This window comes from Delphinapterus leucas, chromosome 10 (genome assembly GCF_059928025.1).
Source record: "Delphinapterus leucas isolate spDelLeu-1000000601 "Yukka" chromosome 10, BTC_Dleu_Yukka2, whole genome shotgun sequence".
NCBI lineage: Eukaryota > Metazoa > Chordata > Mammalia > Artiodactyla > Monodontidae > Delphinapterus > Delphinapterus leucas.
This window is the reverse complement of record NC_143138.1, coordinates 56,291,115-56,307,513: the sequence shown is the minus strand read 5'-3', so window position 1 is coordinate 56,307,513 and position 16,399 is coordinate 56,291,115. Positions and strand designations below refer to the sequence as shown.

Here is a 16,399-nt window from a genome sequence, read left to right as displayed (position 1 = left end):
ACTGCTCGCTGCACGACAGGCCAATAAATAGAGAGACGAGTTATTGGGGCAAGGAATAGTGCCTTTATTAGGAAAGCCAGCAGACCAAGAAGACAGTGGACTCATACCCCCCCAAGAACCATCTTGCCTGAGTTAGAATTCAAGCTTCTTTTATACTAAAAGGGGAGGGAGTAAAGTTAAACATTTCCTGGTTCCCATCAGCCTCCGGAGGGGATGTGTTAATTTCTTCCTCCCTGCAGTCATTCACAGGTGGGCCTGGTCAGGGTGTTTTCTGCGAGTTAAACAAGGGTATTTTAGCTTACACTCATTACCTGAGAGGCAGGGTTCCCAGAGATGGGCCATGATGTATAATTTAAACTTACAGGCAACATCCCTTTCATGATTACCTTGTAATAGGATACAAAGGTTCTTCCCTATTACACTTTCACTTAGCCTAATTATTTTGAGTTTTATCCATTCTGTTGCATGTATCAGCAGGTCATTCCTTTTTATTGCTGAAGAGTATTCATTGGATGCACCTACCACAATTTTTTTCTACACTCACCAATTTAGGGACATTCAGATTGTTTCCACTTTGAGGCTACTACAAATAGAGCGCCTGTGAATATTTGTGTACAAGTGTGTGTGTGTGTGTGTGTGTGTGTACATATGCTCTAATTTCTCTTGTAAATACCTAGGAGTGGAATAGCTGGATTATATGGTAGGTGTATGTTTAACTTTTGAAGGAACTACCAAATTGTTCTCCAAAAAAGGAATACCATTTTTACATCCCCAACAGCAATGTACAAGAGTTCCGGTTGCTCCAAATCCTCACCAATACAGGGCAGTGTCAATCTTTTTACTTTAGCCAATTAATTTTAGCCATTCTAATAGCTGTGTACTACTATTTCATTGTGGGTTTGACTTACATTTCTCTAGTGACTAATAATGGAGCTACAACTTTTAACAAGTGGAAGACTAAACCTACTCAGAAGACCCAAAGGTGTAAAAAGAGAGGTAGGGGGAAAGCCAGGAAAATGCATGACTTATGGAAGCCAACTGGAGAAATGATTCAAAGAGAGAGAGGTCAGTAGAATCAAATGATGCCCTATGAGGTCTGAAAATTCTCTTTTGGATTTAGTGCCTTTGGTGACACTATCAAAAGATGTTCCAGTAGCAATTGGTTCCAGCTTCCAGCCTCTTTCCACATTTCCAGAATGAGTCCTACTGTACTGCCTGTGGACAGCACCCCCTCCTCAGGTGTCTGGGTCCCAGTTCCATGGGGCCCCTCCTCAGACCCCTGAGATCAAAGCACCAGCTGGTACCTCTTTGCAGTCGTTCTAAGTTCCTAGGGGGTGTCCCAGGCTCTGTTCTCTGGGAAGCCAACTCTGAGATGGAGATTAGCACACAGAAGTTTCATTAGGGAGTGATTTCAGGGCCATCACGCCTGAAAGAGAAGGGAAAGCAGCAGGACTGGGCAAAGGGCTCAGCCAACCCCCACGGGGAGCTGTGAAGCTGGATGGCCCTTCAGTGTTGTCTGGCTGAGCCCTATATAGACCCATCATTGGATACAGCCTCTTCCCAGGAGAGGCGTGTGATCCTGGGTGAGGTGACTCCTGCCAGCTAAGGGCTGTTCCTGTCCCTGGTGATTGCTGAGGGCTATCAGCCAGCATCACCTCGCAGCTCATTCCCTTCAGCCTTGAGGGGGGATCTGGGTGGCACAGTCAGAGTGTTCTGCAAGGGTTTCTCCTCCAAGCTTCTACATTTGAATCGCCCAAGTCTCTTCCCTTGGCTCCTCATCTAGGAGTCACCATCTCTGAATTACTTCCTGTGTGCTTTCTGCATTTTCCAACACCTGTTCCAGCAATTCCTTATACTAAACTCTCGCTGTTCCTGTTTCCTGTCAGATGCACTTCCTCCACTGAGATGACACCTACACTGTGAGGGAAGGGATGGGGGGGTGAGAAACCTGACCTTTGGGGCTGATTCTGTGTCCTATTGACCAGGTTACATATAACCTAGAAAAGTCAAGCTGGGAAATATCAGGATGATGTTTTGCTATCAGCTCATACATACTCCCAGGGTCATCTGTTGGTACCGAAGTCCGGAGTGAAATAACCAACATGTCCTATGCCCTCTACAGTCTGCCCTGCAGATAGGAACATGCCTGAACATTCTGAGCTCCTTCCAGCCTAGGTGTAACATATCGACTGCGTCTCTGACATAGTAATGCACTAGATGGCTCTCTCGTGATCTGAAAATGTTAACACAGTCACACCTGAGTGCCTAACTTCGCGTAGACGGGACTCAGACTCAGGGATCATCGGCTGAAACACAGTCTAAATGGGTCCGGAAGGGGCGGGAATAAATCAATGATTTCTTTTTTTTTTGGCCATGCTGCGCAGCATGCAGGATACTAGTTCCCCGACCAGAAGGCGAACCCGTGCCCCCAGCAGTGGAAGCACGGCATCTTAACCACTGGACCACCAGGGAATTCCCAATGATTTCTTCTTTCCATTTTAGGCTGCACTAAATCTGATTTTCAGTAAGGCTAAAATGCTAGAGACCAAGACCAGCACATCCTAAACAGACCTGGCCAGTTCATCAAGGGTCCATCAGCACATTTATACGTAGTCACAGTGGTTTCGGGAGGCATGTCTGAACTATAACTCCCTGGCTCTCATCACCAGCATTAAGAAGTAATCAGGGGGCTTCCCTGGTGGCGCAGTGGTTGAGAGTTCGCTTGCCGATACAGGGGACACGGGTTCTGTGCCCCGGTCTGGGAAGATCCCACATGCCGTGGAGCGGCTGGGCCCGTGGGCCATGGCCGCTGAGCCTGTGCGTGCAGAGCCTGTGCTCCGCAACAGGAGAGGCCACAACAGTGAGAGGCCCACATACCGCAAAAGAAAAAAAAAAAAAAAAAAAAAGAAGTAATCAGAATACAGTTACTTCAGTCATCCAGAGCACATTTTATTAACACAGAAGGACCACGATTCAGCTTATTAATCTCACAGGGGGAGTTTAGACCCTGGTAAGCACCACTCATGTAGTATACTATGAACTTGATTACAAGGAGGAAGCAAAACACATCATTATTACCAAAAATTCTTCACTGAGAACAAGTCTCCCCCTCACCCCCCAAAAAATGTATTAAAGGCTTCAAATCTAAAAATATGTTACAACATTTGACTCAAGTTTATTTTGTAAAATAAGCTTTAAAATATACTGTCTTCTCTCCTTCCCCTGATTCTCCAATTATGGGAGGAAGGCTTTTTCACTGTTTTTCTCCTTGACATCTATCCTTTTCTCTGTCCCCGAGCAGAACCGAGAGCTGAGCAACTGCTGAGGCCGTGACTATGACGCCTGCTCTGCAGCCCTCGAGTGCTGGCTCCGGAAGTGGTCCTCGCTGCTGGGGGGCCCCTCCTTTTGTAGCTTTGCCCTTCTGGTCTTTCCAGCAGTTTCAATCCAGGGATGCTGAAGGACCTGGTGGGCCGTGTAGCGCTTTTTGGGGTCTACCACCAGCAACCGGCTCACCAGATCTTTGGCAGCTGTTGGAATGACAGAAGGACGGAAAAATGAGATGCAAGCAGGTGGTTTGAAGTTTTCCTTCCCCATACAGGAAATAAGGACACAAACTTTCCTGTTAGCACCATGGCTGGATCAGAGAACTTTCTGCCACGGTGGAAACTTTCCATATCTGTGCTACCCACTTGGGACTACTGAGCATTTGAAATATGGCTGGTGCGACTGATAAACTTTTTTTTTTTTTTGGCCACACCGAGCGTCTTGCGGGATCTTAGCCCCCTGACCACGGATTGAACCCCGGGCCCTGGGAAGTGAGAGCACAGAGTCCTATCCACTGGACCACCAGGGAATTCCCTGAACTGAATTCTTATTGCATTTCCTTTTAATTAATTTACAGTTACATTCAAATAGCCACATGCAGCTAAGGGCTACCATGTTAGACATAGAGTCATGAGGTCAGGCCTGCAACTAACACCCATGGCACCACCCAGCCCAAGAGGACGCATGGAGGCCACATAGTATACGTCTACATATTTTTAAAATTTGTAAATCAAACTATCAAGTTGTTAAATAAAATATGTCCAATCTTCCTTCCTAAATTGATAAATATACCTCCAGATTGACAAAACTGAAAAACATGGGCAAAGAGATCTAAGTAGTAAATAATGCAAATTCAAAATGAATTTCATTTTTTGCTCAAGACCATGACTGATTCTAGAGAGATGTGGTGACAGCTGCTGGGTCAGGTGGCAGATGGGGAGGAGAAGAGATTTCTCCCTGGCTCGCTGGCTCTCCCAGGCCGGCTCCCTGAGCCTCTTAACCAATTACTCAAGAATACACGGGGGCTTCCCTGGTGGCGCAGTGGTTGAGAGTCCGCCTGCCGATGCAGGGGACACGGGTTTGTGCCCCGGTCCGGGAAGATCCCACGTGCCGCGGAGCGGCTGGGCCTGTGAGCCATGGCCGCTGGGCCTGCATGTCCGGAGCCTGTACTCGCAACCTTAGAGGCCACAACAGTGAGAGACCCACATACTGCAAAAAAATAAAAAATAAAGGCAGGAGGCCCTCTATTTAAAAAAAAAAAAGAATACACGGGAGGGAATTCCCTGGCGGCCCAGTGGTTAGGACTCCGCGTTTCCACTGCAGCAAGGCACGGGTTCAATTCCTGGTTGGGGAACCAAGGTCCCTGCAAGCTGTGCAACACGGCCAAAAAAAAAAAAAATACCTGATGGAATAAAGGCATGAATGTATATTTTTTTTAAAAAAAAGAATGCATGAGGAAAAAGATACCCATGTTTATTTACCTTTATTGGGGGATGCCTCTTGTTCAAGGTCAGCTGTTCACCCACCAATTGCCCCGCTTCTATGGCCACTGTCCAGCCACCTCTTGAGCACGGAGACCACAGGATTTCTCCTACACCACCCCGTTCAAACTGGGCAGATTCTGCCCACAATGTACCCCTTCCCCATTCATCCCAGCATCACTCCTTCAAGGTCCTCGGAGGACTCAGGGGGTAGAAGCCCAGGTTTAAACGGAATTCTCAGTCTCACATGCCTGTGTGTGGACAGTTGGACACCCCACCAATATGTCTGTGCTCCCCCTACGCCCCCCAAACAGCTGCTCTTTGGCAGCCTAGGGCACTGTGGGGAGGGGCTGGGAAAAGAGGTCTCACAAGCCTTGGAAGTGGGCTTGGGCCATTTGTGCAGGAATTCTGGGGTCCCGGTTAAGTGGTCTAGAAGGGGGAGCCTGGGCTCTGGCGGGGGGCACAGTCTCTTGTCCCCAGAGTCTCCTCACTTCTGGGGAGACATGTAACCAGAGCAGGCCCTCTAAGGCATGGGACTCAGGGCAGGGGCCACCATAACCAAATCTAAGAACAGTGTTGCATAGAACTTTCTAAAATGATTTTTAGTCCTTCAATTCCCAAATTGCCACTGCCTTGATCAGCTCAAGACCCTTACCCTACAGGCAGCAAGCTACCCTCTGCCCACCTTAGTTAAGTGGAAAAAAATGAAGCTCTTCCCTTCCCGCAAGCCCGAGCCCCAGATGAGGAGGCAGAGCCGAGGACAAGGGCAGATGAATAACTTATCTTAGATGATGTGTTTAGGGGAAATTGGGGAACAGTTATCACTCCTATTCTACTTTTTCAGCTAAAGACTCAAAACCCCCAGTGATCTAGTTCTCAATTTTACAAGGGCAGTGGGTAGTACATACAAATCAGTAGAAACAAGGGGGAAAATGCCACTTGGGAGGGCCAAAAAGGAGGAGGACCACACATGCTTCTGCTCCACTAAAAAGTACCTGAGACCTTCTCCCTCGACCTTCCAGAGCCCCTGTGCCCCAAGTATGCCCCCATAGGAGCCTGATTATTCACAGATAAAATAAGCATCTCCAGTCTGTCCAATTCCCAAATACTTCTGTATATGAGATGGCAGATGGCATTTTTTTTTTTTTTTTTGGCTGCACTGCACGCCTGTGGGATCTTAGTTCCCCAACCGGGGATTGAACCTGGGCCCTCGGCAGAGAGAGCGCCGAGTCCTAACCACTGGACTGCCAGGGAATTCCCTATGAGATGGCTTTGATCTTTCCAAATGAGGATTACACATTTCTGATATTTTTCAGTTTATTTTTCAGTTCCGAGGTTCTTTAATTGGCTTCAGGAAAAGTATTTGGTGACTACAACTGGTGGTGAGAATCTTTCGTTATATCTCAAAGCAAGTCGTGTTCGGAATGCTATGGAAATCTACACCAATCTAGCAGGAAATAAAGGATGAAGCACAAGACACTGACAGCCCAGGTACCATAGTGGGTTCTCTGGGTGGTGTTTTACACATCTGACCTGATCCCCGGAGGGTCTCCATCTCTCCATCCCCTTCCCTCCTGCCTGGGAAGCCCCAGGTCTCACCGTCAGAGATGTTGTCCCAGTAAGGAGCCAGGAACTCGAAGTGGCCCAGCTGGATGATGTTAAAGAGCTCATCCTGGTCCCTCTCTGGGCTGCGGAACGGGGGGAAGCCGCACAGGAGGATGTAGAGGATAACGCCTGCGGCCCACATGTCCACCTCCAGCCCATAACCTGTGCCGTAGAGGCAGAGACACATTATCTCACCACTTTGGCTGCCATCTCTGTATCGAGGGGTCTCAAAAGCACACATTCAGCCAGCCAGACAACTCTGTGTATCCACCTAAATATCTCTACAGAGTCAGTGTGTTCAAAGTCTAACTCACCCCATCCCCATCTCCCAAAAGAGCTTTTACCTTTCCGACACCCTGTGTTAGTTGGTGCGAGCCCTACCATCCTGACTTCCCAGAGTTCACGTAGACTATTTGCTCTCATTCCTCTCTTATCCAGCTCAGTAATGCCTCCATTAAAATGTCTATAGTCGCTCAGTACTCTCTTGTCCCACTGTCACCGTGTTACCACAGCTACTATGCTGGCCACACCGAGTCCAAACTCACTTGTGGGGAATCCAGACTCAACCTACCCATCCAACTGCAATTCCCTCTGCTCCACTGAGGCTGGTCTTCTCAATGTCTCTACCACCCAACCTCCATGCATAGTCTAGTCTCTGCACGTTGGCTTCCCTGATGCTTCTGCTGCTGGGACAAAATGTCTCCCTCCTCCCTACCCCCAGACCTACAACCCATCCAGAGCCTTCCCATCTTTAGCCATCATAGGGTGGCTAAACTGATTTCTCCTGGAGTGCCAGGATGGCTAAATAGGCATTCACATACTTGGAGCCGTATAATAATAATAATAATGATTTCCTTGTATATCCTTTACAGAGTGTGTCACTAAAATAGCCCACTGGACCCTCATACAATATACAAGCCTGTAATAAATATTATTCATTGGGTTTGAAATGGGACCTCCTTTTCCTTTAAATGCAAGGTTGGTAAAGGAATTTTTAAGCCAATTACCATAAGAACCGTTCCAATTGTCTCCATTAGAGGTAACCTTGGGTGAGTGGCCAAATGACCTTGCTTGCTTGCGTTCCCCACCCAATTCTCCACCATCTTCCATCTCACCGTCCTGCCAACACACGTGCATGAGTGCATGTGCGTGCGCGTGCACACACACACACACACACACACACACACACACACATATACCACAATCCCTTCTCTGTAATAAGGGCAGCCCTGGTGAGGAAAAAGTGCTCATGCTTTGGTCAAGAAGACCTATTTCAAATATTTCCATTAACATCCAAGTACAAGCTTAGTGCCAACTCTCTGAGACTTTCCACTGCTCCATGTTGAAAAATGTAAAATTTAAATATTAAAAGTTAAACCTTGGTTAGTAAGTGAGCTGGAGTCCCACAGAGCAATGTGTAACCCTTACCTTTCTCAGAAAGAATTTCAGGAGCTACATAAGTCGGAGTCCCACACACAGTAAATATAGGTCTCACCACATGCTTTGCAAGACCAAAATCAGCCAGTTTCAAGGTGGTAGATTTGTCCTCATTTCGCTGAACCTGTAAGAAATCAAAATCCCCAAACCACCAAAATTGTGATGAGAACAAAGAAGGAAAACTAACAGGACAACAACCATGCAAGTTCAGGATAAGCAAACAATAAAACACAGGAGCTTATAGATTGACCCAACACTGACAAATCCAACTTGATCTCAGTGACACGTGCTCACTAAAGAACCAATGAGTTAGATTTTCTCTGCTGTCCAATATGGTAGCACCATATTGCCACAGATGGCTATTTATTTTAAATTAATTAAATTAAAATCTAATAAAATTAGAAATTCAGTTTCTCAGATCCACTAGCCACATTTCAAGTGTTCAATAACCATCCATGGCTAAGGGCTATTATATTGGATCGTGCAAATCTACAACATTTCCATCAGTAAAGAAGAATCCACTGGGCAGCACTGAGTTAGAACAAGGATCAATGATATTTTTGAGCACAGACTAGCTTTAATAAGAATTAGCAAATGCCTGTGGATAATGTAAAGTTGGAGCAGAGGAAAAAAAGAAAGGAAAAAGAAGTGGGAATTGGAATGAAAAAGTAGACCAATAAGCAGTGGAGGCTAAAATTATATGGTTTACCTAGCAAACACTTCTGTCGTGCTTCTTCTCCTTTTTTTTTTTTTTTTGTGGTACGCGGGCCTCTCACTGTTGTGGCCTTTCCCATTGCGGAGCACAGGCTCCGGACGCGCAGGCTCAGCGCCCATGGCTCACGGGCCTAGCCGCTCCGCGGCATGTGGGATCTTCCCGGACCGGGGCATGAACTCGTGTCCCCTGCATCGGCAGGTGGACTCTCAACCACTGCGCCACCAGGGAAGCCCTGTCAGGCTTCTTTGATGCCAGGCGCTGTTTATAACATCTTACAAAATATTAATTCATTTAATTGTCATTGCAGTCCCGTAAGGCCATGCACATTCCCATTTTACAGATAAGGAAATGGAGGCACAGTTACATAGTAAATGGTGACCTGGAGTTTGAACCCTGACACTTGGGCTTTAGAGTCTGTGCTTGTAACTGGTGTATGATGCCGAATCTTCCAGCAAAGGGTTATTTCTGTTTCAGGAGGCTGAGGAGGTCTCATCCAAAGGCCCCCAAAGAATTGGAAGCAGGTGGACCAGAGGCAAACCTCCACCATCAGGGGGCACAGCCAGCCGTTCTCGACCCTGAGTTTTACCATGTTGTTACCAAAAGGGCTTTTGCAGTAAATCCCTCAGGCTGTGCTGGGCCCAGGAGTGATCCCTCTTGGGAGAGAGATGGCCGTGTCCCTGGGAGCATTTCTGCTGTGCAGCCAAGACCTCCAGAGCATCTGCTGGGCTGTCTGGGTTTCAAGATTAAATGAATTAATATCATAATTTTACCCTCCACAATAGTTCACCTCTGCAGAGCAGGACTGACTTCACGCAAAATAGGAAGTATTGATACAGAAAGTCAGCCTTGCTATCTTCCTCCTCCCCTTTCAGGATCTCCTCATCCAAACCGAGGGCCTCCTTCCCAGGCATGGCCCTGGTCCATCCTCTGCTGTCAAGGCTCCATCCTCCTCCCCTGCTTTACCGGGCCCGCATCTCATGGTAGAAGCTGATGGCTCAGGCCAAAGTGAGCTGAGTGGCTAATTTCAGCACTATGGGAAACTCACTGGGATTAGCCTGGGTGATCTCATCCAAGTGTGACTCAATGGAGCCACCAGGGCTACAGGAGAAATTATCAACCTGTCTGCAGGTGCACACCCTTGCATCCTCACTGGAACGGGGGCCAAGGTTCCCAATGAACCGACTAGCACTTGGGGGGCTGGAGGGCATTAGGCAGGGCTCCGGTTCTCCCTGTGCTGCATCAGACGCACACCCGAAAATGCAGGGCGGGCAGCCACTCCCCGATCTCCTCAGCCAAGGGTAAGTGCTCCAAACCTGCTTTGGTTCCTGCCAGAGAGTTTACATCTCTGTAAGCAGAATGTGTCTTAACTACTGAGCCCAAGTCACTGCTGGGCAATCTAATCAATATCTTCATAATTAACCTAACCTAATGGAAATCATGGATGTAGAACTAAAACACACTTCTGCTTTGGTCTGTGTATCGAGATAGACAGAGCCCTAAAGGAGACTGGAGAGGTAATTATTAGAATAATTTACACTAGAAAATCTACTTTGGAAGGCAAGGACAAAAAAAAAATGTGTGCTGCCTTAAGTTTCCAGATGGACCATCTACATGAGTCCCATTTGCTGGGTGACTGCTGAAAAAATCTGTCCCTCACAAATATTTGTAAATATTCCCAACCAAATGATCAGCATTAAAAGCATTTGGCTGATTGAATACACCAAAATAAACTATGAATCCCTATGCAAAATGACGAGCATTTCCTTCCTCAAACCCCCCCATCCCCCCAACCCCTGATTCCAAAACCCGAGTCCACTGAGTCAGGAGCAGATGAAACATGATGGAGACTTGGCCTTTTAGCTATTTTGAAGTTTTTCATGATATTTATTTTGGAAATGTATTATGTTAAATGTCCAGACGCTGATGGATACATTTTCTTTTTCTTTTTTTTTTTTTTTTGCGGTACGCGGGCCTCTCACTGTTGTGGCCTCTCCCGTTGCGGAGCACAGGCTCCGGACGCGCAGGCTCAGCGGCCATGGCTCACGGGCCCAGCCGCTCCGCGGCATGTGGGATCTTCCCGGACCGGGGCACGAACCCGTGTCCCCTGCATCGGCAGGCGGACTCTCAACCACTGCGCCACCAGGAAAGCCCAGGATACATTTTCAAATACCAAATCTGTTTTTAAAAATTATTTTATGGCCTTCCTAAAATAATATTACGCTGCTTCTTGTCTCCATAGCTTTTCTCTTTGAGTCTCAGGATGATGAGACCCATAGCAGAACCCGAGGGTGGTTAGGATCCACAGAGTCATTTGTTCCTTCCAGAAAGTGAGAATGTTCTGTGTTTTTAATTCTTCTGTCTCCAGCCTCTGCTGTCAGGAGTTACGTAACATTTTAAAAAATTTATTTTATCTTTTAATTTATTTTATGTATTTGGTTGCGCCAGATCTTAGTTGCAACAGGCGGGCTCCTTAGTTGCATCATGTGTGCTCCATAGTTGCAGCAGGTGGGCTCCTTAGTTGTGGCATGTGAACTCTTAGTTGCGGCCTGCATGTGGGATCGAGCTCCCCAAGCAGGGATCGAACCCGGGCCCCCTGCATTGGGAGTGTGGAGTCCTAACCACTGCACCACCAGGGAAGTCCCGGGTTTTATGTAACATTTTTCAGAGCTGTCAGTGTGACTTGAGACTTATTTACTTCACCTACATGAGCAGCTTAACTACATTTAGGGTCACACACTGACAGTGTGAATTTTCTTTTTGTTTTTTTTTGTTTTTTTGTTTTCCAACAGGCACCTCACATTCTTGGCTTCGAAACAGTTCTTCTCTTAATCCTTGAATTCAAATGATTGACATCCTCCTGGAATAACTCTTCCTTCTGGTATTTGTGCAACTTTTTTTTTTTTTAATTTAAGTATAGTTGATTGACAATGTTGTGTTAGATTCTGGTGTACAGCAAAGTGATTCATATATATATATATATATATATATATATATATATATTCTTTTTCATATTCTTTTCCATTATAGTTCATTGCAAGATATTGCATATAGTTCCCTGTGTAGGACCTTGTTGGTTGTCTATTTTATATATAGTAGTGTGTATCTGTTAATCCCAAACTCCTAATTTATCCCTCCCCCCACCCTTTCCCCTTTGGTAACCATAAGTTTGTTTTCTAAGTCTGTGAGTCTGTTTCTGTTTTATAAATAAGTCCATTTGTATCATATTTTCGATTCTGCACGTAAGTGATATCATAAGATATTTGCCTTTCTCTGTCTGAATTTCTTCACTTAGCATGATCATCTCTAGGTCCGTCCATGTTGCTGCAAATGGCATTATTTCAGCCTTTTTTATGGCTGAGTAATATTCCATTTTATATACGTACCACATCATCTTTATCCATTCATCTGTCAATGGACATTTGGGTTGCTTCTTGGCTACTGTAAATAGTGCTGCTATGAACTTTGGGGTGCACGTATCTTTTCAAATTAGAGAATTCATCTTTTCTGGATCTACACCCAGGAGTGGGATTGCTGGATCATATGGTAGTTCTATTTTTAGTTTTTTAAGGAACCTCCATACGGTTCTCCATAGTGGCTGCACCAATTTACACTGTGTGGAACTTCTGAAACCATCAAAGTCTCCACCCAAACAGGAAACTTGTCTACAACATCTTCCCACCAGACTATCATTCACCTCTGGTTGAAATCTCAAGATGGAAAAGATCCCATAGCTTCACATGGCAGACCATCCAGATCATAGTCAGATTAACTTGTGAGGAGGTTCACCCCACGTTGATCCAGAATTCCACCTCCACCCCTTTTTTCTAAATCTGCCCTCTGGGAAGGACACACCACTTCCAAAGATGGGAAACAAGTACCAGGATTTCCCCCCAGGGTGCTTCTGGTTTCTCTAACGGGCTCCCAGGTGGTACCAATGCTGCTTCTCTAAGTTCACATCCGAGAATCCTCAAGCTTATCCTTATAGGATCAGGTCTCCTGACCCATCATCCCCTTCTCGCTCCTCCCTACGCTAAGTACAGCTCTTGAAGCAGCAGCACAAACATCACTTGTGAGCTTGATGGAGACCTCAGGCTACCCAAGATCCACTGAACAGAACTGCATCTCTATGAGACCCCAGGGCGATTCTTGTGCACTGTAAAGTTCTAGATAATCCCTATTTAATTGACGCCTCTTTTAACAAAGAATGCCCAGAAATGAACACCATATACCACGTATGATTTGAACAAATCAGTGAGCCTCGGTACCCTCAGCTGACTAGGCACTGGGTGGCCATCAAGGCAAAGACCCCACTAAATGACCCACTTCGACGCCACAGCCCCAGTGCACACATCTGACCTTGTCCTCACCCCACATCTCCGTTTCTCTTTCTACAGGTTTATCTAAATTCACTGCTCTGGGTCACATTCCTTCTGGGGCTCGTTTTCAATTGCCCTCTAACTGAAAGGGTGTTAGAGATTAATTTACATGGTACTTTAATGACTCTTGGTCCATCTGCATCCATCATCCCTTTTTCTAGCCACACCAAAGTACCCTGCTTTGAATCCAGACAATCTACATTTACATAAGCAGCCAGATCACATCTGGACAGTCTCAAAGCTTCAAAAGGAATCTTTCCTTTTCTGAGCCATTAACAGCCTCCTCTCCTTCAAGGGCACATCAATTTAAATGTGATCTTTCAATGATCATCTCTGAACAGCAGATGGAAGCAGAGTACAGGCCAAACAGCAAGCGGCTCCCCCTAAGAAAAGGGGTAGAGCTTATTTATCTTTGTCATCTTCTTACTTGATCCTTCATACTTCCTCTGGCCTTCTCCCTCCAAGTTTCCATTTCCAACTGGCCATGAGGACGGAAATGATCTTAGAAACCAAATCACATGGAAATGCCAATACCTAAAATCAATTTACATTTCAACAGCAAAAGATAGCATAATACAAAGAATGACTGAAAAAATCAGTGGGGACAAAGTTTTCCCAGGACCTGTCACATTACTGGCCTGCGACATGCCTTTGGTGTCTACACATCGTCACCCCTCTGGCTCCTGTTTGCTTAGGGCCCAGTCAACACCACACAGCACACTCCAACCTCTCCAAGGGAGCACATGCTGGCAGAAGAAGCAATTAACACTGATATCTCTTCAAGCTGGAAATTCTCATAATGAAAATTTTCTTTGCAAGATTTCAGGAGTCTAAATAGCCCTAAGGGAAGAGGGGCACTAGCGTCTTATCAGGAAATGTGATCACTAGAAATAGATAAGCTCAGTAATACAGGCCTAAAATTTTACTCTAGGGCCCAATTATCAGATATAAATATTTCTGCTGGTGAAAACAACATGGTAAGCTTGCTAGATCCATTAAGAGCTCCTAGCACATTCTGGAAGTCTCTAAAAGCAGGCCACACTCAGCCATGTAACCAAAAGTTAGCTCTAACATCATCAGTCTCCTAAGATTAGCAAAGTATTGACACAGACAGTAGCCATCCATTAAAGGAAGAAACAATTATTTTGATAATACGGAAGTCAGCACAAGAGCGGAACACTAAATTAAAGTCAACTAAAGAACATTAATTGATGGACAGTAGTCACCATGGTGATATTTACTAATATTAACTCTCAGAAGACCAGCCAAGTTTGCAACATAATTATCCTAACAACAGGTTTAGAGATGACACCTTTCTAAACTCAGACAATGAGTCTATTGTCAAATCCAACACTCCCCAGATCTTTGTCTGAAAAACCACAAAGAACTTCTGTTAGGTAGCATTTAAAGTCTGACATAACAATATATTCAACTTCACTCATCTGGAAAAAGGACAGACACGATTTAGAAATGTGACAGGCCCACTCATTCTGAAAAACACCAGCTGACAGATTATCCACAAGACAGAAAAGATGTTACCCTATGCCACCAAAGATGGCTCAGATCTGTAGCTTTTTGCAGCTTCTGAAGGAGACTTGCCACCATGAAAGAAGGTTTTTATTTAAAAAAACAAAAAAGTAGGCTTTCTTGCTTGGTGCTTTGTGACCACCTAGAGGGGTGGGATAGGGAGGGTGGGAGGGAGACGCAAGAGGGAGGGGATATGGGGATATATGTATACATATAGCTGATTCACTTTGTTATAAAGCAGAAACTAACACAACATTGTAAAGCAATTAAATGCCAATAAAGATGTAAAAAAAAGGATACAATAAAAAAAGTGGGCTTTCTTTAAAATCAGAAAAAAGGGTCGAAATATCAATTACAATTAACACCAATAAACAACTCATGTATTAGACTGAAAAATTATAGCTCCTCTGCAGTTTTTGCTCTCTCTCAGGACACACACACACACAGACACACACACACACACTTCACTGCCTTTAAGGGCACTAAAACACATATGAACTGACATTTAAATCCATGAAGGTGTTGCCAAATGACTTCTCAGAGGCAGCTAGCTTGTCCACACTAAATGTATTCCTTGCAATTTTTTATTTCCTGAAGCAAATCTCTATATGCCACCTGCAAGTGCTGACTTTCTCCATTTTAAAAACTGCTGACAAGTCAATCCCTTAACACAAGTGACAGTCTCTATTGCCCAAGAGATGGGCCAGCTCGACAGATTGGTTCCAGGACCTTGTGGAGAAAATGCAAGCTCAGATGACTATCCCCAAAAGAAAACGATCCTATAGGGTAAAGGATCTCACTCCACATCCTCGAGAACATGTATCACTGTTCTGATGCTTTATTAAGCACAGGCCCAAAATGTTCTGTTCATGGGACCCACCCAGGCCTCTAGTCAGAATTCCTCCTGCTTATGCAATTTGGTGAAAACATCAGAGGATCTGTAAAGAACACTGCTCTGTCATGATTCCAAAGTGCCATTGTAAACAGGGTCCGGCACATCACACATGGGAAAAACTTGGGCTCAGACCCAAAAAACAGAAACAAAAAGCAAGTGAAAAAAGGATGAGAACACTTAGCTCATGCAAAAATGGAATTCTTGGGCTTCCCTGGTGGCACAGTGGCTAAGAATCTGCCTGCCAACGTAGGGGATAAGGGTTCGAGCCCTGGTCCGAGAAGATCCCACGTGCCGCAGAGCAACTAAGCCCGTGCTCCACAACTACCGAGCCTGCACTCTAGAGCCCGTGAGCTACAACCACTGGGCCCGAGTGCCACAACTACTGAAGCCTGAGCGCCTAGAGCCCGTGCTCCACAGCAAGAGACGCCACCACAACGAGAAGCCTGTGCACCGCAGTGAAGAGTAGCCCCCGCTTGCCACAACTAGAGAAAAGCCTGCGTGCAGCAACGAAGACCCAACACAGCCAAAAATAAAATAAATTAATTTAAAAAATTTGTTTTAAAATATGATTTAAAAATGGAATTCTTAGGGAATTCCCTGGTGGTCCAGTGCTTAGGACTCGGCACTTTCACGGCCGTGGGCCTGGGTTCAATCCCTGGTTGGGGAACTAAGATCCTGCAAGCTGTGCAGTGTGCCCAAAAAACCCAAAAAACAAAAATGAAATTCTTCAAAGGGAGATTTATTCCCTGGTAATTCAGACCATTCAGGCAACCAGTCAATGATCTGCAATTCTATGAATCTGGACCAAAACAAGGCTGCTTGATTTAGGGGTCAATGTAGACCTCACTTCACCAGATAATTAGCTCGACTCACTCAGAAATCATTCTGCTTGTGGGAGCAGCTTACAGGCAGATGAATGTACTGGGATGATGTTTCCAGGCTGGCTCTACAGCCATGAAATTAAAGGAAACAGGTGAACTCCTTTCCCCTCCACTGCACCCCCCCACCGCCCACCGCTCAAAAAAAAAAAAAAAAACTG

The 16,399-nt window shown here is 45.6% G+C and overlaps 1 protein-coding gene across 1 annotated transcript in view; it reads right to left on the bottom strand.

Annotated features, from left to right (window-relative positions):
• Positions 1-1,966: 1,966 nt before the first annotated feature.
• The window catches only part of DCLK3 (doublecortin like kinase 3), a 32,861-nt gene continuing 18,428 nt past the window's right edge, over positions 1,967-16,399 (bottom strand). The window contains exons 3-5 of the mRNA XM_089919875.1: positions 7,818-7,971; positions 6,405-6,572; positions 1,967-3,527 (exon numbers count right to left, since the gene is read on the bottom strand). Of these exons, the coding sequence (XP_089776001.1) occupies positions 3,334-3,527; positions 6,405-6,572; positions 7,818-7,971 (516 nt within the window). The 3' untranslated portion in view covers positions 1,967-3,333. The remainder of the gene's footprint in view (positions 3,528-6,404; positions 6,573-7,817; positions 7,972-16,399) is intronic.